At 37.0% G+C, this 25,056-nt stretch overlaps 1 protein-coding gene and 1 pseudogene across 1 annotated transcript; both read left to right on the top strand.

Annotated features, from left to right (window-relative positions):
* Positions 1 to 1,728: 1,728 nt before the first annotated feature.
* Positions 1,729 to 24,058, top strand: LOC145786979 (transmembrane protease serine 12-like). The gene is made up of 11 exons (XM_082598729.1): positions 1,729 to 2,132; positions 2,585 to 2,705; positions 4,288 to 4,361; positions 5,134 to 5,205; positions 5,391 to 5,441; positions 8,757 to 8,913; positions 10,364 to 10,511; positions 10,847 to 10,979; positions 20,075 to 20,250; positions 20,916 to 21,035; positions 21,791 to 24,058. The coding sequence occupies exons 1-11, from the start codon at positions 1,778 to 1,780 to the stop codon at positions 21,839 to 21,841; spliced, it is 1,458 nt and encodes a 485-aa protein (XP_082454855.1). The 5' UTR covers positions 1,729 to 1,777; the 3' UTR covers positions 21,842 to 24,058.
* On the top strand, positions 11,149 to 11,261 carry LOC145787036 (U6 spliceosomal RNA; annotated as a pseudogene).
* Positions 24,059 to 25,056: the final 998 nt, after the last annotated feature.

The raw sequence follows: 25,056 nt of genomic DNA, 5'->3' as shown, positions 1-25,056 counted from the left end.
GGAGGAGTTAGGGGGGGGGGGCGAAATTGTTTAATCATCATAGCTGTTAACTAAACAAAACAATTGTAGTTAATTGGGCCAGTTGGAGCTGTGCAACGGAAAAATGGGCAAAAATCATTATAATTGCAGCTGTTGCTCAAGAATGTTGGAATTTTGCCAGGGGGGGCGAAATTTTTTTCAGGGAGGGCGAGGCCCCCCCTGGCCCCCGGCTGGCTACGGGCCTGTAAGCACTGCAAGTGACAGTTGTCTAATAATCAAAGAAAGACGATTTTATAGACTCTCACAAAAAGGATGAAAAACCAACTCATTGCTTTTTTAGAGGGAACACTGTTCATGAGTTACGATAGAAACGTTTTTTCCGTGATTTCCACAAGCGTTTGTTTCATGGCACCTGGTTTCTTTCTCCATGTTATTGGAGCCTATTTTTTGCTGATATGTTTGCAGGTCACTATTGTTGCCTGTATTGCAATGGGTCAAACGTTTCCTTGTTTACTGAAACCGTTAATTGCAAGATATCTTTTGTGAAGCGAAGTGACAACACCACTCTTGCTTGGCGATGAATATTTTGTCGAAACCGCTCGGCTCGTTATCAGTGCGCAAAACAAGTGGCCTCTTTTATTAAGCATTGCTAAAGAAGTCAAAAGTGGTGTATTAAAGCTTGGCCTGGCAGTAGCGTTGTTCAACTAATTTGTTGCTGCGGTATTCTATGATAAATATTAACAACATGTAACGCTGGATACTGGGTACGAAATGCGTTCTTTTCTAGCATAAGAGTCAACCTACCTAGAATTTTATTAGTGCGGCCCGCCACAGCTTTCCTTGTGCTAAAGTGGCCCGCATGCAAAAAAGGTTGGTGACCCCTGGCCTACACTATCCTGGTTTTGAGAGTAGGAAACGGTATGCAAAAGTGTTGCCAGATGTTTTTTAATTTTTTAACAACATGGTATTTTTAATCGCGTTGTTCAAAAGTAGACCAATGCATTCCAGCCAAACCTAGCACAAAACTTGTAAACCTTTATAAGTTATTCCAAAAAAATCACTTCAAAATTCATCACACCACATGTAAGCTCGGATATCACAAAAATTTAATTCTCAATATTATGGTGTTTATAAATGTAGCCTACTGAGCTCTTCAAAAATTACAATTTAAAAAAAGTAAAGATATAGCTCTAAAAGTTTGTTTCCTACAGTAATGCTTCTTTCAAATAAATGGATGGCTTTAGGTAGCAGAAGCTTATTTGATGAATTTTTGTTTTCTAGCCTGAAGCCTGATTCCTTTAAACAGCTTCCATTTTCAAATACTGTTGCAGTGAGGAGTTGATAAATTAAAGTTGTGGGATTTTGTCAATTTGAGATGGATTAACCAACAAGAATCGGTTTATATCTGAGAAAGTCAGTAAAAGCAGTTTTTGCTAAAAAAAACGCTTGGCAACTTTTTAACTTTTTATTTAACTCACTCTACTCTGAGAAGGTAGTTTTGCATCCGGTAGCCTACTTCTAGAAATTCAAGGTTCTAGTGCATAGTTCCAGTGAAGAAAACAATGCGCTGAATTGAACTTAATCGTTTTTTCTTTTTTAATACTGCAGTGTAGGCTATCACAAAGGAAAAAAAAACTTTGAAACTTCCTAAAAGCTTAAACTCTATTCCAAGAACTGTGAATTAATTTCTTTGGTTTCCATCCTGCTTTTTATACAAAGTTTTGCTTTTCAGATAACACCAGACAAAACATTGTCGCTGTTGCCTGTTACAAGTGTTAGATGCCTTTTATTATTAAAAATGAATTGGTTCCTTCCCCTTTTTGTCACTTTACAATCGCCTGCCACTCCACAACTACAACAAGGAGTTGCAGTCATTCGGCCTTCAACTCTTCCTCCAACCACGACTCCTATTCCGACAACTTTTTTTCCAACTACGACTCTTCTTCCGCTTTTTCCCATCTCCGTTCTTAGGCAACAACAACAACAACAACAACAAACTAACAACAACGTTTTCTTTCCTTCGCAAAACCAAAGACCTCGTCAATTCAGGCCGGTACGCAGGCAGTTTCAAAGACCAAGACCTACCAACACTAGACGTCCTTTAAGCTTTGAATTTGTTCCCACTCGGTTACCATCCAGGCTTTTACCTTCTGGTACGTTAATTGTTAAGATTTACAACATTAACACCTTGGTGCTTAGGCTGCAACATCAAACATAATATTGTTAGGTTATTCGTTAATTTAGAGGACTGTTGACTGTTGGAAACATGTAAGAATTTTTTTGTTGTTGCAAATTTTAAGTGCAAAACGATATATAAAAGTACAGCGAATAGCTGAATGTGGAAACAAGCTACCGCTTTTTAAAATCGTTTAGTTGGTAAGCGGCAAGCACAGCTTTTTGTTTCAGTATGCAGCATTGACGATTTCTTCATTAGCCTATATATCCTACTTAAAAGCGAATTTGCCGTTACGCACCAGGGTGTGGAAACTTATCACTACAGCATGTACTGTATTGGCATATTAAATATATATTTTGGTGGACAATGTATTTGAAATTATTGTGAAAAGTCAAACTTGTTGACAACAATTTTTTTATTTTCATAAAGTACCTCCAAGGGGAAGAGGACAGATTCCAATACGAGAGTTTCTCCGCTTCGGATCTTCTTCCATTGTTGCAGGATGCCATATTTCCAGGCGTGTGCCTTGCACCCGAGGCATCGTATCGAGGTGCTAAAATCTGATAAATGGCGATTTCTTAGTTAGTATCAAGAATCTGTTGAAATTGTATTATGATGACCCACAGACCCAGACAGCAAATCAGTCGCTTTTCACATTGATTCAACGTCTGCAGACTGATTTGCTGTCAGGGTAGTTTTTATGGTATGGACATGTGCTTATTCAACGGGCCAATTAGGCTACCAATTAGATCAAACACAGAAGGATAATCATCGCTTAGAATCATCTGTTAGAACAAATGGCAAATCATTGTTATACTGTACAGTACATACAGTAGTGTAGTAGATTATTAACAAAATTTTGACTTTATCTAACTCATTCTTCTTTTACCTACTTATGAAAATTAAAACTTATAGAATTATTTATTGAATAGCACCAACAGATTTCTGTGGTAGCAACAACGTATATGAGAGCTATGAGATCAAAACTGCATTGATAATGTTAGAAGTAGCGGGTAAATAAAAGTGCTTGACCAAACCCCAATGTGGCGCCATTGACCTATTAACAAGTGTCGAATTCAAGTTCGAAGGTTGAAATCTTCATGTAAATCTATCAGCATTATCCGCCGTGAAGGCTACATCGTTATTTATATAATTTCTTGCATTCTTCCGGTGACTATAGATTAGACTACCACAAGATGTTAAAGTGATAACTAGCTTTTTATGCTCGACGTTTCGTCAGTAAGCACGACTGACTGTATCATGGGGGTTGAAACAGGTAAAACTATTTGTTTACCAGCAATGTGACAAATGAATATGCTTCTGTGTTGTGCCATTTGCTGGCAAACAAGTAGTTTTACTTGTTTCAACCCCCATGATGCAGTCAGTCACGCTGACTGACGAAACGTTGAACATAAAAGCTAGTTATCATTTCAACAGCTTGTGATAGTCTAGCCTACAGTCATAGGAAGAATGCAAGAAATTAATCTGGGGCAATAACAACTGTTGAGGGGCAAATATTGTAATGTTTAAAACCAATAGTTTGGTCAAAAAAATAGCTGCTGAATGCAGCCAGACATTTGTGAAACGTCATTCAACATGTAATACAATAGCATTAAAACGTTGCACAGTAGAATTTGTCTCATTTATTATCGTTTAATTTGTCAGTTTCCCTTATTCGTCACATTTGTTCGGTTTCAGATGCATAATTTATAAGACTGACCTGTTTGTATAATACGTGAGTTCGTCTAATTCGTCACTTTTGTTTACTCCCCTTGAGGTGACAAATTAGGCAAACTCTATTGTAAAAATATTAAAAGTATATTTTTGAGGGGGTAAGAGAAGAGTTTGGGGTAGCGATTGCTCCCTCAAGCCCGCCATGGCTACGTCCCTGTGCAGGGGCTGCACTCCCAAATTTTTTGTAGAACAATGGTTCTTAAACTGGGGGAAGGGGAGTGACATTTTTCATTCGGGAGCACAAAGGTGGTAGGCTGTGGCACTAGTATGCTACTATATTGTATATTTGTATAAGCCTTAAACAGAAATGTATGAGAAAGTTGTTAAAAACGAGATGTAGATGTGATTTCCTGTTTTATCGAAGCGGCAAAACCAGAATGTATTCTTACTTTGATTAGATCTGCCTGCGAACGATTTAGATGCTGTTGGAATGCCTCTGACTCTGTTCCCTGCTCAAAAAATACATTCTTCAGTAAGTTATGTCACTATTGGCAATGCTCTATTGCTGTGGGGTATTGCAGCTTGATGTTTTTCATTTAACGCTCAAGTAATTTCGTGATTTGGACGATAGAATAAATACAGTAATATAGTTTTGGGAGAGAGTTTTCTTTTTTGTACCAAAGACAAGCAAGACACAACAGTACAACAAGTTTGAGTATTAGGCATATTATAACTTAACTCCTCAACCCTGTTGTATTATTGTGTCTTGGCTGTGTTTAAAATAAATAAGCGAAACGGAACAAAGGTTTTGAGTTTCTAAAGACCCAGAGCTCGAATCTGCAAGTAATCGTCATAAATGTAGTGACATACCTACAAAAAAATATTTAAGAGGGAAAAAGTAACTGTTGAGAGGGAATTACAAAGTTGTAATAATAATTAGAACCAGAAGATTATCGAGCCCTATGAATGATTCTTCATCCGATAAATTATTTCTGTGAGTTTGGCTATGGTTAAAATCACGTTACATTCTTACAATGTTCTTGCAGTGGTGAAGAGGTATTGCTCGTCTCACACAAACTGAATTAATGCAGCCTATTCATTAAATTGAAAGCATTTGCGTTTAATTTCAATTTAGACAGCCTAGTTTTGTAAAAAAAAAAGGACCACATGTGAATATATTACTGAAAAGCATTGGCTTAATATTGCATCCGATTTCGGCACGGTTTCGATAACTTAAAGCGTTTGATGAGCATTGCAAAACTCGTTTTGAAGCTCATTTAATCATTTTGTGCCTTTATTTTTAGTCACCCGGCTTGAAGAAGATGACTTTGCAACGTGTGGGTCTCCAGTCGATAACGTTCCTTCTGTAGCAGCAGGTAGACAAAGGAAATTTCACTCACTTGTTTGTTTTTGGAAAGTAAAATGAGAGTCAAAGCTTGGTTTATTAATACATAAGTTTTTGTGATTGTATGTGCCATAAACTGTGACTAATTTAAAGCAAGCTGATTTATACAAACACTCAGCCACAAAAACTGATATTTTTATGAAACCTTTTTTTTAGCTCCCGCCATCCCTCCGCTTCTGTTAAGCCTCATCAATCCAAGAATTATAGGTATGTATGATAATGGTGTCTGACACCTTCCTGACAGAAAAGTATAATGGTAATTCTTGTTTTTGAAAGCTTTGTCTTTAGTTATCTTGTATAGTTTAAAGCAGGAAATGTATCGTTTGGAAGTTATTAGAAATGCCTATTCTGACTTGTCGCACTTCATCTAAGCCCATGTCAAACACAAAGTGTGATACACAAACCAGAAATGACCCTAAGAAAACATTGTTCAACTTGCACTAAAAAAAGGATTTTGTTTAAAGTGTTTTAATAGAGCAGAAATGTATAGCGTGCGGCTAACATAAGTGTCTTGTGGAGTGACTAGCCTTTTTACTTCGATCGTATGTACTTATGTTCACGGTACCTGCATTTAATCTTTAATGTTTCTTCTATGGCCAACTATCATAAGTTAGCACATACCCCACTTCTTTCTCAAAATGAGTCAAAGTGAACTTAGACTCGTCTGCAAAATTTTAATGCTCTGCTTCTGCAGACTTGTGAGCTGGATCGTAACTTTTGATTTATTTAAGCTTGCGTGTGAAGCAAAGTAGCGACAGACTTGAGCTTTAACTAGTGGGGAAAGGGTATTTGACAAAACTTTTTTAATTTAACTTTAGCCCTGATTTTAAGATACAAAAAGGTATTCTGAGAGCTTTGGTAAAAAGAAGTTGAAATCTGCGTTTACAATCAGGGACTTTAGCCTGGAGGATGTTTCACATACAATCTTACATGAATAATTACAAAAATATCAATTGCCGGCTGCATAGCCGAGTGGTGAAAACCCTGGAACGGCAATCGAAAGGGCGCCGGTTCGACACCGCTCAAGAGCATGCGGCTGTGTCTTTGGTAGGACACTTTAAGGCATTCCTGAAGGTGGACACGAAGATTGGCTTCCTTGCCTTCCCGTCCACTTAATCTAAATCTTCAACCACCAGGTGTAAGCCTGGATACGACAAACAAAAATCAATGCACTTTTCTTCACAAAAGAGTGAATAAAATTCCGTGACTGAACTTTCATTGAGAGTCTTCCTTTGAAATTACCGATGATCCAAATAGATACAATGCGCGATAAATATCAATCAAAGAAATAATATCGCACTAAATTGATAAATCCAAGTGTAGATAGTAGAGCTTTCGCCACACAAGTTTGGCTTCTTTTGTTGCTAACCTACATATCTATCTTATTCAAGAAAAAGATTAAAAGTTCTATTTTGGTAAGAATGATACGTAGTCTACAGACTGACCAAGCCAACAGCTGTGCAATACCCTTGAATCTAACAATTTAGTGTGGTAGTCTCTATCTCTTCCATACAGTAGGCTACAAAGTATTTGGATTTACTGATATATCATGCTTTTGCTTATGCGCGTAGTCGTGAGCACACATCCACATGGGCAGATTGATCACTTACAAAAAACCCTAGCCCAGAAAAACTGTTTTGATTGTCTTGGAATATTTTAAAAAGTTTTGTTGAACTAGTAAATAATAAGCTATTTGAACTTCAAATGCAGTAAAAAAAAGTTACGTAAATACAATAGGCCTATGAGGCAATTTTTACGCAACGTGAATACGGTGCTTCTGAAGAGTAATTTTCAGTTAGAGTTTATAAGAAAACAAAATGCATGGCTATCTCCAAACACTGTCTTGAACCTCACCTCACTTTACATTAGAGCAGGGGTTCATAAACTGGGGTCCGTAGACCCCCAAGGGGTCCACGGACTAGTTTTAGGGGGTCCATGAAGGCCCAATGGAAATCTTAGTGTATAATTCCAAAAATGGAATAAATTTTTCAAAAGAAAAGAGATTAAGTTGAAACAACGCTGATGATTTTCCTCAGGTCATCGTTACTCATTGCTTTTTACATCGCCATGCATTAGCATCGAAAAACTCTCCCAACAAATTTAGTCTGGTAATGTGAAAATTGCTCATTTTATCAGAGCTTGTGCTTTGAACCACCGAATATTCAAGAGATTATGTCAAGAAATTTGAGCAGACCATGAAGTTCTCTTCTATAACACTGGTACAGAAGTTCGCTGGCTGTCAAGGGGACAGGTTTTGAAGCGCTTTTTCTTTTTTTCTAAGAGGCAAAAATATTGAACTCTCAAAGCAGTTTAACAGTGAAGAGTTTATTCAAGGGTTAGCTTACTTGGCGGATGTTTTACTCATATGAATGAGGTACCGGTACATCGTTCTATTCAAGGCCCTGCCGTTACAAGTAAGGACGCTTCTGAAAAACTTAAAGCTTTTCAGGACAAGTTATCTCTGTGGAAAAGAAGATCGGAGACTAACAACTATTCTAATTTCTCAACGTTGGAAGAATTGATGCTTTAAAATGGAACTGCAATTTGTAATGCTCTACCATCTTCTCTGCACACAGGCATGTGCACTGTGCAGACTTTGGAAGCATTGTAAAACTCTTTCAGAGGTTACTGCTTCGCCGCAAAGGATATTAAAAATACAGCATGGATATGTTACCCTTTCCTCGTTGAACTGGAATCTATCAGCGATGAGGACCTTGCAAAAGATGAGTTCATTGAACTAAGGGCAATGAAATCATTAAGAATGTCCTTCAATTCGAAAAGTATTGGCGATTACAGTATTATTGGAGTTCGTTGACGCAAGCATATCCTCTTTTGGTAAAGAGAGCCATGGCTTGCATAAATTTTGTTACCAATTCATTTTAATTTTATTGCGATATGTCCAATTCATGCTGATCAAAAAATTTTTGGACTAGGCCACAAAGGAAGTCCACGCAAACCAAAATTGTTTCTAAGGGGTCCGCGATAAAAAAAAAAGTTTAAGAACCCCTGCATTAGAGCCTATACTAGGGAGAGAGTAAGAAAATATCTTTTTTCAACTATAGCCTACCTTGGTTCCCTCATAACAGCGGATGCGAGATGTAAGAAAAAGATACCAAGAAGATGGTGAGAATGATGAAAGTTCAAAAAAAAAATTCAAAATCATTATACTGGAGGTCTTAGAATATTTTGTTACATCCTAAAATTCTAAACATTTTAAAATTCTTAAAAAGGTACAGTTGGGGTAAAAATTAATACACACATCCTCCCCTTCTTAAAACTTATTCACTTTGTAGATCTTTATACAGATCCATTGTTCTTTGCCAATTTTATTTATTTAAAACATTTAACTTTTGGCAAAATTTCAGACTTGAAATAAATTTTCAGACTAAGGCCTAAAATATTAAAATTTTCTGGACTAAGGCCTAAAATGTTAGGCTCTTTTACCACTAAAGTAGGCTTACGTATATTGGTGATTAGGTATGACAGTACAACTGGGAAGATTTTGAATGGGGTTGTTAATAGGCGGTGTGGAAGCAGTGCCAGGAGAATGGCCATGGATGGTTTATGTTTATGAGCTCGATAATTCGGCAGCTGACGGCGGAATACAAAGCGGCGGCATTTGTGGCGGAAGCTTGGTAACAAACAGATGGGTCATATCAGCCGCTCATTGCTTTCAGACGTGAGTCTACATATCTAAAATTCCTAATTACTTTTGCATCTTTTTGTTACAGATGATAGCCTAATCTGTGGTTTGGGCTAAAATAAACAGAGTTATCGTAGGCTACTAGTAATTGTTGAAGAATTTCAGTTTCTTTTTATTTCCTCCATTAAAGCGAAAAATAATACCTATCATGGCATAATGGGTAAAAAGTAACCTAAATAGTGGTCTAAAACTATAAAATCGACATAACAGTAACTTTAAAGCGTGCACGAGACTCCAAAATACAAAGATTTAAAACGGTCGCGACATTTTGAGCAATTTACAAATGAAGAATAATATGTGAGGTAAATTTCAAAAACAAGTGTACGACTGTACGTGTATCTATAGGCGTGGACGTCGCTATTATGGAGAGGTCCACGTTATAGACCAGGGGTTTCCAACCTGGGGGCCATGGCCCCCTAGTGGGCCATGGAAAAAAATTGAAAAATAATAGTTTTTATTAATTTATTATCTCTAAGTCCACTCCAACACTCTATAACAAAAGAAATAAATTAAAATTTAATAAAAATACTAGTACATTTTGCCCAAATCTTCATGAAATGGTCTTTACCGATTACTGTATTGTAAGTTTTTTTAATTAAAATAACGTTTTTAATTTTTTCAAAAGATTGAAAAAATAGGGGGCCATTGATTTTTCAAAATTTTCAAAGAGGGCCACTGTGTAAAAAAAGGTTGGGAACCCCGTTATAGACTATGACTAGTAATGTGGCGAGCAAAAAAATCTGCCCACTGCCCACACTTCACTGCAAATGTCTGTCAGCGCAGTGTACTTCCATAAGTGCAAGACATATACGAAAGAGTCCATTATAAAAGCAAATTTAGACACATTTATGCTATATGAGTAACTTGCAGTAGGCTACTTGTTATCCACCCTTGATAGTTCATTTGAGTTGCCTCTTATTGAATGCTCTGTCCTACATTAAGTCGAATTGATGAAATGTTGTTTTGTATTTCCTGCAGTTCCTGTCAACAGAGGTCTCAGAATATCTTATGTGTCTCAACATTATGGCCAAAGTTGTAATTAAAATTTACACTCCTGTCCTTACTTATAGATTAGGGCGCCAACCAATACAAGTTTCAAATAACAAACAAAGTTTAACTTGCCAAAGAAAACAGTTAACTCATCCGGGTGAATCGCGACTAATAACAAAAACTAAGTTTCACTCACAGTTATCATATAGCAATGCTTCAAAGTTTTATACGGCTTCGAACGGCCATAATCGAATTATCGAATTAGAAACTGGCGTAGACTGTTATAATAAAGATGTTTCAGTACATACACTGAAACTACAAGGTACAAAAATATAACAGCTTTTAACATACGGCTACGACCACTGAACAATGATAGAATTACACTACAGTATAAATTAGAAATGTAAACCATTCATGTTTCTGATTTTATTTTCAGACTAAATGCTGCTCTCTATGGATTACTTCTTGGCGCTCATACAATCAGTCAATTGACCGGTGAAGAAGAAACCCGTACCCTGACGAGACTTTTGGTTCCCTCCTCATACGATAGTATTTCATTCAACAATGACATTGCTTTATTAGAAGTAAGTAGGTAAACAGGCTAATATTTTATCAACTTGGCTGCACAAAGCTACAAAACCACTTTTTGGATTGTGTAATGAACAAAGTAGGCTAGCCTACTCAATTGCAAAGCAGTGCGTTTTGAAACATCTAATAAAAAAGAAAGCTTAATTAATACATTGAATAATATTAAAAATATGTTGTTATTTTTTTTCCTTTTGAAAACAAACAAGGTTAAAATTTCGATTAGGTAAAACTGAACAAGTGAAGCTTTACACCAAGCTAATGATATCATTCTTTACTGTACGTACATTATGCATTGATGCTTGTATTAAATATAAATCGATTTTACTTTTAGATGAATGAACCAGTAGTATTCAACAGCCTTATACGACCCATCTGTGTGGCACCTGGAGGAACACCTACGGATAATCTTGTTGTTCCAACCTTTGCTGGTCGTACTTGTACGGTGTTGGGATGGGGACTGACGTGTAAGACACGCTTTATTTTTGTACTTAACAAGTTCTACTGTAGCTATGCAAATGCTCAGCCAGTAGTCTACAGCAGAGATTCCAAAACTATGTGCTGTAGAACACTGGTGTGCCGCAAGAGGGCCGCAAGTGTGCGCAAACGTCTGGTGATTTCAACGTTGCAGCTGTAGTACTTGCTTCGGCAGTACATATAGGCCTACTAAAATTGGAACAATACAGAGAAAAATAGCATGGCCCCTGCGCAAGGATGACACGCAAAATCGTGAAGCGTTCCATATTTCTTAAAAAAAAAAAAATGTTGCAGCTGTACCACAAGCTGCAAGAAATTTGTTTAGAAGAGAGCATTTGCTTTCATGTTACTGTACGCTCCTGTAAATTACCAACCATTAACTGCCCAATCGCTTGACCATCAAATGTATCCAAAACAGAAGCACCTATAAAAAAGTCTAAATCAATTAGTCGACATTTTAGCGAAAATTGTTTGAAATGCAAATTTACTTGGACAGAAATTCCCACCTTGGCATCATTGCTCACATTGCAGTAAAGTAGGCAAAATGATTTTTCTTGCATACCGCAGTCCGCACATTGATTTGAAACACAGTTTGACCATGTTATTCTGCAAGTGAATATTTTGCAAGTGGATATTTTGCAAGTAACTTCTATCATGCATAGTTTGTTTAACGTACCAGCGGATAAGAAAACGTTGATGAAAGGCAATATCTCGACAAAAAACAATGACGCTAGAAGGCAATGTGCAGCGGTAAATTTCGAAATTCTTTGGTGGGCCGTAGATCAAAAAAGTTGAAAACCGCTGGTCTACAGAACTGCAATAGCCTAATCTATAAAAAAATTCTACATCTACTATATGTTTTTCAAGTCCTTTTATTGAAAAGATAAATAAAATGAACACCTGAACCTGTGAACAAGCAGGGCTGGTTCGACTCTCGGGGTTACTATTGAGCAACGCTTTTCAGGATAGCTCTCCATTCAGCGGTACCTAGTGGATACTTCAATTTACATGCAACGACACTTCAACAAGCAAAAACTACACTTTCTAAGCCTCGGCGACCGGGCTTGCGTCAGTGGTACAAAATTTCTACAAGTATGCGAAACTGCCAGGTTTAAGTTTCTTTTAAAGAGACTTTTTCAGTTCAAGGATGCAAAGCTTCATAATCAATCAAGCTATGCCTCTCCTTTTTCTTTGTAAGTTACTTTAAAACATTGGTTCATAGCAGAAAAAGCAGACAAACATGAAGGTAGTTTTAGAGTGGCTAAAGTCTCCGAAGAAACACAACACAGCTAAAACAATCATTGTGCCTTTGTGCATGATAATTAAGTGATAACTACAAATGCGTAAGTGTAACTGAAAGAATTTTTAACTCATTTTAAAATCCTTTCGGTGCTGTGTGTATAGCACCTGCGGCTTTTCATATGTTTCCTTGCGTCTTATTGCCGTTGTGAAATCTGTGTTTGTAACGAATTTGAAACGCTGGCCAGAATTTGAGCGTTTCCTTAGAATTTATACAACTTATTAGGGTTCGATATACATAGTTTTACGTTGTGCATTTGCCGCATGCTGCATTGCTTGGAGCATTCTAATCACACTGAGCTTCCTTAAAATCAACCGCTTAGTGTTAAACAAAAAGTCAGTATCAGTAATTCAGTATGGTTTTTGTCACTCAATGTGGTGGTGCGTTATTTTAGTCAGTTCAACACGGATTCTTTTCTTGGAAGTCACGGTGTCAGTTTAGTTGTGGTTATTGTTTAATTTCTATGTTCTGAATCAGTTCAATTCGTTCTACTTGTAATAAAGGCATTATTTGGCTGCAACATTTTCAATCTGGAAGCTCGTTCCTTTCCTTGCAATAACTCATACTAACAGAAAAACTAGATATCATTCTCAAGATCATTCTCACTACAAGCTGGTACTCGGAATGTTGCTGTAGCATTTACAGCTAGCTATGGGCTGATGTCCAAACAATTTAACGTCCGCTACACTTAGTCTGGGAGCCTACGACAGAAGATTTCACCCCATAAGGTACAAAAGGTTTGATCCCTTGAAGTTACTGGGGTCAACCATGTCACTCACAAAAAGTATGGAAGATTGACCGCGCCGGGTGGATCTGGTCCCTAGAGCCCCCTAAAAAGCCCAAAAAGGGGGTTAATTTCACCCCATAAAGTACATGGACCAAACTTGGTGAATACGAAGTTCTATGTCAGGACATCACAAAAATATCAAATCTAACAATATTTTCGGGTGGAAAGGTGATGTAAGACCCCCCTGAAAGTGACCCCCCGGGGGTTGATTTCACCCCATAAGGTACATGGACCAAAGTTGGTCAAAACGAAGTCTTATGTCAGGACATCACAAAAATATCAAATCTAACAATATTTTCGGGTGGAAAGGTGATGTAAGATGCCTTCAAAGTGACTTCCCTTAATGTGACCCCCTCGGAAAGTTTATTTCACCCCATAAAGTACATGGACCAAACTTGGTCAAAATGAAGTCTTATGTCAGGACATCACAAAAATATCAAATCTAACAATATTTTCGGGTGGAAAGGTGATGTAAGATGACTTCAAAGTGACTTCCCTTAATGTGACCCCCTCGGAAGGTGTATTTCACCCCATAAAGTACATGGACCAAACTTGGTCAAAACGAAGTCTTATGTCAGGACATCACAAAAATATCAAATCTAACAATAGTTTTGGGAGGAAAGATGATGTAAGACCCCCCAAAGTGACCCCCCAGGGGATTAATTGCACCCCATAAGGTAGGCTACATGGACTAAAGTAGGTTAAATCGAAGTCTTGTTTCACGGCATAACAAAAATATCAAATCTAACAATATTTTCGGGTGGAAAGGTGATGTAAGATGTCATCAAAGTAACCCTAAGAGGGTTTATTTCACCACAGAGTACATGGACCAAACGTGGTCAAAACGAAGTCTTATAGGACACCACAAAATATCAAATCTAACAATACTCTCAGTTGGGAAGATGATAAAAGACCTACCCAAAAGTGAATCTCCTCCTATAGTTTAATTTATTTTATCCCTTACTCGAACCAACCTTGGTGTAACGGAAGTGCTATGCCAGGACAGTACCAATGGATTAAATCTAAAAATATTTTTATATAGGTTTTGGTGAAATACATTCACAAGCTGTCCCATGATGCATGAAATGGAACTATAGCCTACTTTACAAAAAGTTTTTGTATAAATCATGTTCAGTCAATCGAAAAAAGGCAACAGGACATGACAATACATGGCTTTGTAACACCAAAAACAGAAAGTACATGAGAAGCATATAGGCTACAGTAGCCAGAAAATTGATCGAAGATCTTGATACGACCACTAAATGTTGAATTAATCGAACAACTGACTATTCAAATCAAAACGTTTCGAAGTGAATCATTTGGAATGTTAATTCAGGCAGTAATGAACATTTTCCAGCTGCTACGATAAATAACCCAATAAACCCAATATAGTAAATTTTTGTTTAATGCCATTTGCTTCATGTCTCTAATCAGTTATTGTAACTGTTTATTCATAAACAGAGATTGTTTGTGTAAATGTAAACGGTCGTTTCTTTATTCTTCATTGTCACTGCTGTCGCTTTCACTTTCTTCGTCTTATTCTTCGTCTTATTTGGATAGTCAGTTGTTCAATTAAGTCAACATTTAGTGGTCGTATCAAAATCTTGGATCAATTTTCTGGCTACTGTAGCCACGGGCGCCGATCCCTATAGGACAGTGGGGACATGTCCCCACCATCTTTTTACATGTCCCCACCATCTTTTTACATGTCCCCATCATCTTTTTACATTATTTTTGTAACGTAAAAGGGAAAATATTACCCGAATGTTACAATTTTACCAGTCAAACGTTTAAAATATATTGAAAGGAGGGGACAACATTTTTGTTTTATGCGAGGAAGCCCCAACCGTAGTAGAAATGTTTTATTAGGCAGAGAAACCCTGGTGTAACTCGCAAATTGTATTTAATTTGGTTACGCCAGGGCCACACAGTGCAGAGTTTTAGAATTACTTTGAAAGAGTCGTACAAGCATGTAGTGCAGTAAGTGTAGCTTGTGTTACTTTTGTATAAGAAAAAAGCTATTTTTTCAGTTATTATTACATTGAGGTTAAGAGCTGCTGAAATGTCTTTACCGGTTTGGCAAAAAATTGTATATAAGAAAATCAGCAGTTGGAAGGCTGGCAGGCAGCTTTTTTTCAATTGAAAAAACTCTTACCCTACCCAATTTTTAAAAGACTTGTCACGTTCCAAATCGTCTTCAGTATGGACATGGCCATGGTCAACCTCCTAAACTTCAAGATCGATCGGTCAGAGTATTTTGCAATCATTGACAGCTCGCAGCAAAATTTTACTGACTATTTCAAGTCGACCGATCTTGAGCACTACAAAATTCTACAAGAATCACTCTTTAGTGGAAAGCTACAATCACATTTGGTAGACGATTATCTTCAGTTCTTTGACACAGAGTCCCTTGCACAAGATTTTCGAATGATATTCAAGAAGATACCATCCGCTGTTCGACAAATGTTTCCGCAAGTGGAACTTTTGCTCATATCACCAGCCCGCTCGTGTTCAGCTGAACGCTCATTTTCAACTTTGCGACGTATCAAAACTTTGTTACGATCTACCATGACACAGAAACGGCCAAATCATGCAATGGTCTGCTATGTGCACATTAAATTTTTGAATTCGATCAACCTTCATTACAAGCCAAGGATCAACCAAGGACTTCGTTTTTAATTCGCCGGAGACTCGTTGCCGAGTTGCAGTGTTTGGACTTCTGCTGTCCAATGCTGACACTGACAATTAAAATACATCGCATTAGACTTGTAGCCTATCTACTGTAGGCCTATTTGTTTGTTTGTTGAACAGACCCCAATCTTTCAGCTCGCTTCGCTCGTCTGCCCTTTCTTTCCTAGTAAATGTCCCCACCAATCTTAGAGAGCGATCGGCGCCCATGACTGTAGCCTATATGCTTCTTATGTACTTTCTGTTTTTGGTGTTACAAAGCCATGTATTGTCGTGTCCTGTTGCCTTTTTTCGATTGACTGAATATGATTTATACAAAACTTTTTGTAAAGTAGGCTATGGTTCCATTTCATGCATCATGGGACAGCTTGTGAATGTATTTCACCAAAACCTATGTAAAAATATTTTTAAATTTAATCCATTGGTACTGTCCTGGCATAGCACTTCCGTTACACCAAGGTTGGTTCGAGTAAGGAATGAAGTAAATTAAACTATAGGAGGAGATTCACTTTTGGGTAGGTCTTTTATCATCTTCCCAACTGAGAGTATTGTTAGATTTGATATTTTGTGGTGTCCTAGGACCTATAAGACTTCGTTTTGACCACGTTTGGTCCATGTACTCTATGATGAAATAAACCCTCTGGGGGTTACTTTGATGACATCTTACATCACCTTTCCACCCGAAAATATTGTTAGATTTGATATTTTTGTTATGCTGTGAAATAAGACTTCGATTTAACCTACTTTAGTCCATGTAGCCTACCTTATGGGGTGCAATTAACCCCTGGGGGGTCACTTTGGGGGAGTCTTACATCATCTTTCCTCCAAAAACTATTGTTAGATTTGATATTTTTGTGATGTCCTGACATAAGACTTCGTTTTGACCAAGTTTGGTCCATGTACTTTATGGGGTGAAATACACCTTCCGAGGGGGTCACATTAAGGGAAGTCACTTTGAAGTCATCTTACATCACCTTTCCACCCGAAAATATTGTTAGATTTGATATTTTTGTGATGTCCTGACATAAGACTTCATTTTGACCAAGTTTGGTCCATGTACTTTATGGGGTGAAATACACCTTCCGAGGGGGTCACATTATGGGAAGTCACTTTGAAGTCATCTTACATCACCTTTCCACCCGAAAATATTGTTAGATTTGATATTTTTGTGATGTCCTGACATAAGACTTCATTTTGACCAAGTTTGGTCCATGTACTTTATGGGGTGAAATAAACTTTCCGAGGGGGTCACATTAAGGGAAGTCACTTTGAAGGCATCTTACATCCCCTTTCCACCCGAAAATATTGTTAGATTTGATATTTTTGTGATGTCCTGACATAAGACTTCGTTTTGACCAACTTTGGTCCATGTACCTTATGGGGTGAAATTAACCCCCGGGGGGGTCACTTTCGGGGGGGTCACTTTCGGGGGGGTCTTACATCACCTTTCCACCCGAAAATATTGTTAGATTTGATATTTTTGTGATGTCCTGACATAGAACTTCGTATTCACCAAGTTTGGTCCATGTACTTTATGGGGTGAAATTAACCCCTTTTTTGGGCTTTTTAGGGGGCTCTAGCGTCCAGATCCACCCGGTGCGGTCAATCTTCCATACTTTTTGTGAGTGACATGGTTGACCCCAGTAACTTCAAGGAGTCAAACCTTTTGTACCTTATGGGGTGAAATCTTCTGTCGTAGGCTCTCGGTCTAACTGTGCATTGTGCAATGCACTTTCTTATTAAAGAAAACACATGGTCTGCAAATTTAAACGGAAACTTTATTACCTCAAACTTTTTCCAAATTTTAACTTAAATTCGAACTTGAAAAGTATTAATCAGATATCCAAACAAAACAGATCAAGTCTAATTTACTGAATCAGAAAAATAAAAAGTATTTTGAATCAATTGCAACAAAGATTCCAAAACTACTGACATAAGTGAGAGCTGAAAAGCAAATTTTAATTTTTAAAAGTAGCCTAAAAATAAACTTTTGAGACTGTCGAATTTTGCAAATTAACTTCTCATTTTATTTTGATTCTAATTTGTTGTAAGGTCTGAGAAATTTAAATGATATGTTTCACAAGTTGAGAGATTAAAGTTTGAAGTAGCTTTCGGGTAGTGCTTAGGTTTCGTGTAAGGCTAAGGCTTGTAATCATGGATGAACAATTGAACAACCCTTGTCATGTCAGATAACAGTTCAAGACATGGCCTACGAAAATAGATGGCCTGGACAACGTGCACAAGCCTTCAGAACTGACGGCTGACTCCCAAGTTTGTGATAAAGAAAAAACGTCTCCCAAGGGAGGTTTTTCTTGCGATCGTTGAGTCACATTCTAGAATAATATTGATAAAATTTGTTTTTATTTACGTCGTTTCAACATCGGTAGACATTGAAACGATATAAAATAGAAAGCTTTGTTAGCTAGGGCCTGCTGGGTGCAGTCAAGTGCAGCATTTTACTGAATTCGCTAGTATTAACAGAAGCTCAAAGATGCATGTAGCCTACAGAAGTAGAGTTGAAATGCTAAAGAATACCTGTAATGTGTTGGTATCTGTAAGCAGGATTTATGATTTAGAGGTTATTTTGTAGTCCTGAGAAGGTTTACAAGGAACTAGTAGGCTAGTTGTTTCAGAGTAGGAAGGGTTATCATAATATACACTCAGGTAGTGGCATTGTGGCAATGAAATTATTTGGAAAGCCCTAGTTGGCCAGATATTTTTATATTGTACAATCACTACTTGTAGCCTCCCGAAAGTGTGTTAAGTGTCCTGACTATTCTTGAAAAGTTTTTAGCTGAACACAGTAAAAACTTTTGCCATCATCATCATTTGCTCATACGCCATCATCATCAGTAAAAACTTAAGTGAGGTAGTAAAGTAACAAAGAAGACTGGTAGTTAAATTAAGGCAATTCACAGTGTCTGTTTAAGGATAGCATCAAGTAAACTTTATATGATAGGCCTGCATCAGTGTAGCCCTTTTTGCTAATAGACAAGTATTTTTACAGATTACCCAATAAATAAATAATGCCTCTTAAATGCTGTGTGCCTCACTGCAATTCAAATTATGATTCTTCCGAGATCAAAGTAGCTGTGTATAAATTTCCAAAAGATGATGTAAAGAAACAAAAGTGGAAAGATAGCATTCCAAGAGCCAAGTGGGTTGTAACTAAACATAGTGCAGTTTGTGCTCGAAAGATTCCAATATTAAATGATGATAACACTTATTATTATTTTGAGAAATATAAAGACTATTTTACCACCATTGATAGAGGTGCACTGACTGTCCCTGTTGACACCCTTGTCCAATGGTCTGTGTTTTGTATGATTTTTTTTTTTCAAAGATTAACAGGGTCGTTCTGTAGGTCATTCTGTATAAACAATTATATACATGCTAATTGCAAAACAGTACAAGTTCAGTGTGCTATAACAACGAAACATTCTCGGATATTGTCTAATATATTCATTAAAAACTATGCCTTAATGAATACCCCGAGGAGTTCAAAAGAAACTGAACTGAAAGTGATAAAGCCGGGATAGGAATATCTTAGGTTAGGTTTGAAAAGTATGATCAACCTCACTTTCCATTTTGAAAATATACTTTTATGTGTAGACAACAGTTGTACATCGGAGTTAACAGACTGTAATTATACACAATTAAAATATTCAAAAAGTTTGCTCTAATTATCCCTTTCATGTATTTTTTAGTTTTCTTTTCGTTTGACATCTAATGTTATTGTTTACGCGTATTATTTGAAGACGCCCTTACTTAACACATTTAATCTGCAAGTCCGTTTTGGAGAATGCGCTTTCACACAGTCGATTTTTTTGCAATCTGTATGTAAGCATATTGATAATGTGATAATTATATCAGTAAAACTTCGGAAATACCAGTACATCTTTAAGCATTCCATTCAATGTTTAAATTATTGAATTGTGTTTGTATGTTGCTTGATAAATGCTACGATATTTTTTTTTCTCATATTAAAGCTGCATGTCATCAGAAAAAACACTATTGTGCTTGAATGAACATTCTTGACGAATATCCAACCAAAGTACGCTTTTCATTATTTAACAGACTTCAGCCTTCAGTTCTGAAGGCTTGTGCACGGTGTCCAGGCCATCTGTTTTCGTAGGCCACGGTTCAAGATAATTGGACTTACAGTAAACACAGCGAAGACTACTTTATAACACCAAACCATTGCCTTCTGCTTTCTTCCAAAACGTTTGTTTTCAAAAATAGCCGATTGTATTTTTTGTTTTTATAGACTTTTTATAGCTTGTATATATCGTACTGTATTTATTGAACAGCACAGAACCCTGACGTGACAGCGGACATACTGATGCGACTCGATCTGATCATTACACCACTGCAACTCTGCACGGCTCTAGTTACAAGTGCCTCTTTGGACTATAACAGCAGAGTGGTTACTCCAGGTGATCCAAAGTTTTGCGCAGGAGGAGGAAACCTGATGGACTCATGTATGGTAAGTGCGGGCATGAGATTCTAAACTAAAAAAATGGTATCAAAATTTCTAAAAATATTCTAAATATAAACCGGTATCAAAATTTTGTTTAGTATGGATAAGAACAGTTTGCTAATTATTAGTTGACGAAAGTAGCCTACAATAGGGCGTATTGGTGATACGTCTGGTCCTAGATCCCGGCTCGACTTTCCAATTGTCCATTGTTCGACTTTTTGCTTGTCCAACAGGATAAAACACAGCACTGTTATATTGTACCTTGCAAAAAAATTTTGGAACGGTTTAAAGGCTACTCGCATATTGCAAAAGTTAACGTCTGCACATTAGGCTACTAATGTGTTACAACATGTTATTAGCGCAATGTCTTTATACACAAATATAAGCAAAACGCACAAAGATGAGGTAAACTGTTCAAAAGAGTGAGAAAATGTTTGCAAAGTCAATTGAGGAATTTTTTCAATTCTGCCTTTTTTGGTCAAAAAGTTAAAATAAACAAATTTTCAATTCATTCTATTTTTCAAGTGGCAAAAAATGTAGCCAGAAAAATCAGTCCCTTTACAAGGTGAAAAGAACTTGGTTTGCTACGTGGGAATACTTAATTCTTACTTATTGCAACAAATGCTCAGCTATCATTTATTTATTTTGTGACATGACTTTGTGCCACACAGGGGGATAGCGGAGGACCGTTGTTTTGTTTGCATGATGATGGAAAGTATTACATGCACGGCATTGTATCTTATGGGCCAGCAATATGCGGTCAGCCAAGCAAGCCCGGAGTATACACAAAGGTAAAATAAAAACGAAAAATAACTACTACCCTAAGTAAGCCTACTGGAACAAAACTACAAAACAAATTTTCAAGATATTGTCAAATTTCTTGAAGAGTTAAATATTCTGCAAAACGGTGCTGGTAACTAACGATTGTTTTACCTCCTTTTTTCACAATAACAAAACAAATTTTTGTTATTTATGAACAATTTTGCATGTTGTAAGGTTTCTAAACAACGGGTGAGCAATGTGCAGTTCGTTTCCACTCTTTTGTGGTTCTTTCTCTTTTTCAGGTGTTTTTTTCCCAAATAAGGTTATGCAAATGTTGATCCTGTTGGAACATTTGCTCTTACAATTTCCTGTTTTAAAAGCATCAACTTTTTCAACAACTTCTGTTTGAACATTCCCATGTCACATATGTGTATATATTTGCAATGATATTTTATATTTACATGTAGCTTACTTGCAGTGGTTTTCTAGTAGGCTAAAAGCTGAAAAAATAAATTAATTTTAGTTTGCAGTACAGTTGCCAGTAACTATTAGGCTATAATTTCCTACCTGACTGGCGTGATGGTTAAGTGTTATTCTAACTTACTTAAGCTTAGTTTTGATATAATCATCGCTTGCAATCAGTTTAAAAATACATTGGATTTCGATTAGATTATCTCATTTCTCGTAAAAAAGTAATTTTTCTTGTAATTAGTTGTCCTACATACTGTAGAATTAAACTATCAAAGGTTGTTATGTTTTTTTAACTGAATATTATATTTTTCAGGTTGCCCACCCTGATATTGCTAATTTTATTGTTACTAATGTATTTTCATGATCACTCAAGCAGCCACTTCGACTGATGCAGACCTTTATCCGACCAGGTCAAACCTGGGAAGGAATCTGACCTGATCTGGTGACGATCTGTAGCAGTTAAAATGATTGTGTGTGCTGCCACCTTGTGGAAGTTAATTATTACTTTGTTCTTAAGGTTTAGAGTTCCAAATATTGCCAATAATTTTGTTCTTTGCAATCATGAAAAGTGTTTAACGTGCATTCTGCCAAAACTGAAGCAGATCTATTATAGTCAATAGCTTCTTTGGTCAATAGCTTTGTACAAGACTAGACAAAACTTGTCGAAACATAAGTTATAAAAAACATTCAAAGCTTAACTTGCCTTTTAAACCAAACCTTGTCGCTCTAAAGCAGGGGTCGGCAACCTTTCTTCAGTCGCGGGCCAAAACAAAACTGCGCAGATGTCAACGGGCCGTACAAGTGTTCCATTTGCACTTCCGTTTTCTTTACTTTTCATAATATTGTTAAAATTGGCGTTCTTATCAGAGTATCTCCATATTTAGCTACTATAGGCTTATATAGATTAATATAAAGAAAATTAGTAACAATTGGTAACGAAAAACACCAAGTACTTTATTTATTGACAGCACAACATTAATGTGATATTTGATGTTGTTTCCTGCTAGAAAGTTTCTGAAGGTCAGGTGATAGGTTGGATAAGGCAAGAATCATAACATCTTGCAAGTGGTCATCAGTAAGTTGTGTTCTCAACTTGCCGTTAAATATACGGTTAATTGACTATTACTAACGCAACTCATGTAGCCTGCAACTAGCATGCAGTAAATAGGCTAATATAACCGGACTTCAAGGTGAAACTGCCAAGTACCTTGATGCTACCTTCTGCAAGCTTAAGCTAAATTTTGCCCCAAACCTAGTTTACAATAACAAAGCGACCCGTGATCGATAGGTCGCGGGTACAAAGGCGCTTTGTGATAATTTCCTATGCTTGGTGGATTCTAACAAGCAGCAAATTCTTCAAAGACAAGAATCACTTGTTGAAAAAAACGGAAAAATGGAACTGGGAGTAAATTATAACTCTAAAAAATAAAGTAATTTAAAAGTCTGGACCGGCTGTCACTAAAAAGGCCAATTCCTGCTTCCTAAGCTACACATATTTCTAAATTATCAACCTTCAAACAAACTAATTCTTAAAACTTCAAATCTATCAAACTATCTGTCAGGCCTGCAACGTCGCTCTCTCTAAAATGCAGTTCACAGAGAAAGAATATCAAGGAAATTCAAAATGGCGACAATGCCCTAACTAAGCATTGTTGCGGCATAAGTACATAGGCTACGTGATTACAAGTGAGCGTTACGGATAAATATGGAAAAGTAAAAATTGCGAAAGTTTTACATAACATTTAGTAATCTTAATTCGGTTATGTAAAACCAAATGGCAGCATAAAATAATGGGATGTTCGTTTTGGCCCGCCAACTACAATTTGCAAAAATGCTGCGGGCCGGATAATTTTGCTTGGCGGGCCGGATCCGGCCCGCGGGCCGTAGATTGCCGACCCCTGCTCTAAAGCCTACAGAAATTTAGTTTTTAAATGGTTGAATTTAGTCAAAACTAGCTAAAATTGCCAAAATAAATTTTCTGGGGGGACAAGACCCTCAATCAAATTTTTGCTCCTTTGCATCTCAATGTTTATATTATTCGTTTGGCTGGCACTACTGCTCTGTTGTGGCTTGTAAGTTTGTTCAACTGTGGAAGCATGTTATCACTTCGAATGCTACACAATAATACAGGCCTGCTATCTATTTCTGTCTCTACAAATCCAATCAATGTGATGATTTCATAATTGTGTATGTATAAATCATAAAATCATTCATCTGAGATTTGTGTTTTGAATAATAAAGAGTAGAAAGCAGTTCAGAAAGATTTTTGTGACACCCTTTGCCGTTGTCTCTAACCATTATTTTTTAATTTACTGTCTGGCAGCATCTGAGCGCTGATTTTAGAATAAAGTATTTGACCAATCGCAGCTTTGTTTTAAAATCTTTCTGCTAGTGAGAAGCTAATTTCTGTATTGCAGATTTCTGCACTGTTCTGTAATTTGTAGCAAAAAAATTATTGAAAAAGAAAGGCATTGATTCTCTAGCCCAGTGGTTCCCAACATTTTAAGCTCACCGCACCCTACTGAAGAAGAAAATAGTTGGCGGCACCCCATCGCATATCAACGATCTTTCACTTCGAATGCAGCAGACCATTGAAACCAACGTTAATTGTTTCATACCAAAGACTTTTGTCTTTGGTTCAACAAAGTGGACTCTTTACCAAAACTTTATAATACGTAATAAAAAAAAATGGTATTGATGCCTTTTCTGCCTAACTTACAGGCCAGCTCTGATGCAGTATGAAGAAAAGAAAACATGTTCGCTCGTTGTGCCCTTAGGAAAGGCCATTAGTAATAACACCGTTAGAAACCAACATAATAATAGATACAGCTATTTTACTTGAAGATTGAATGCCACTTTGAAACGGCTTTTCAAAAAAGAAAGTGGAGTTGTTTTTTTAATTCACCCTGAAACTTCACATAGCCCTACTGCTCTTCCATTAGCAGACAAAAAAAAATAAAAACCTTTCCAATTTCCATACACAGCATTCACCAACTAAATGAACTACATTCGACAATCAGCACAACTTGTAATGCATGTGACGTCAAAAAACACACCAAAGGATGCCACACAAGGAATTTGCAACCACGATAGGTAGCTTAGCCTATACAACCGTCAACCATACATCGTAGGCCTATACGGTAGGCCCAAGACAGAAAATTGCCCGACAGAAATGTAACGAAAACAATGGCGCTTGAAAATTTCATCAGCAACATTGATCAAAGCAAACCGTTTGAAAACGGATGAAAATAGCATATGAGAAATAGCTCGCGGCACCCAGAGTATTGCAAATGGCACCCCAGAGTATTGCAAATGGCACCCAACCACTACTCTAATCGTTCATATAAAAAAGGTGGTCCGTTGTACAAGACTTAAGCCGCACTATTGTTGACATTTTAATCACTGTTGCCAAACAAAAATATGTAAAAATCCACTTTTTCAGAAACAGGTGAGCCCATTTATAGATTTGAGGGGAGGCAAGATGCATATAATAGGAGTCTTTATTCCGGGACAGAGAAAGCCTTTTTGGAAGCCTACATCTATGAGTTTCATGCTCTTGCAGAGACTTTGACCCACTGA

Source organism: Aplidium turbinatum, chromosome 17 (genome assembly GCF_918807975.1).
Source record: "Aplidium turbinatum chromosome 17, kaAplTurb1.1, whole genome shotgun sequence".
Classification (NCBI taxonomy): domain Eukaryota; kingdom Metazoa; phylum Chordata; class Ascidiacea; order Aplousobranchia; family Polyclinidae; genus Aplidium; species Aplidium turbinatum.
This window is presented reverse-complemented; position numbering and strand designations above follow the sequence as displayed.

Excerpts from the sequence above, each read along its gene's own strand:
- LOC145786979 (XM_082598729.1), top strand. The coding sequence starts at position 1,778 with ATGAATTGGTTCCTTCCCCTTTTTGTCACTTTACAATCGCCTGCCACT. Across the intron at positions 2,133-2,584 it reads ATCCAGGCTTTTACCTTCTG|TACCTCCAAGGGGAAGAGGA; the intron begins GTACGTTAATTG and ends ATTTTCATAAAG. Across the intron at positions 20,251-20,915 it reads ACCTGATGGACTCATGTATG|GGGGATAGCGGAGGACCGTT; the intron begins GTAAGTGCGGGC and ends TGTGCCACACAG.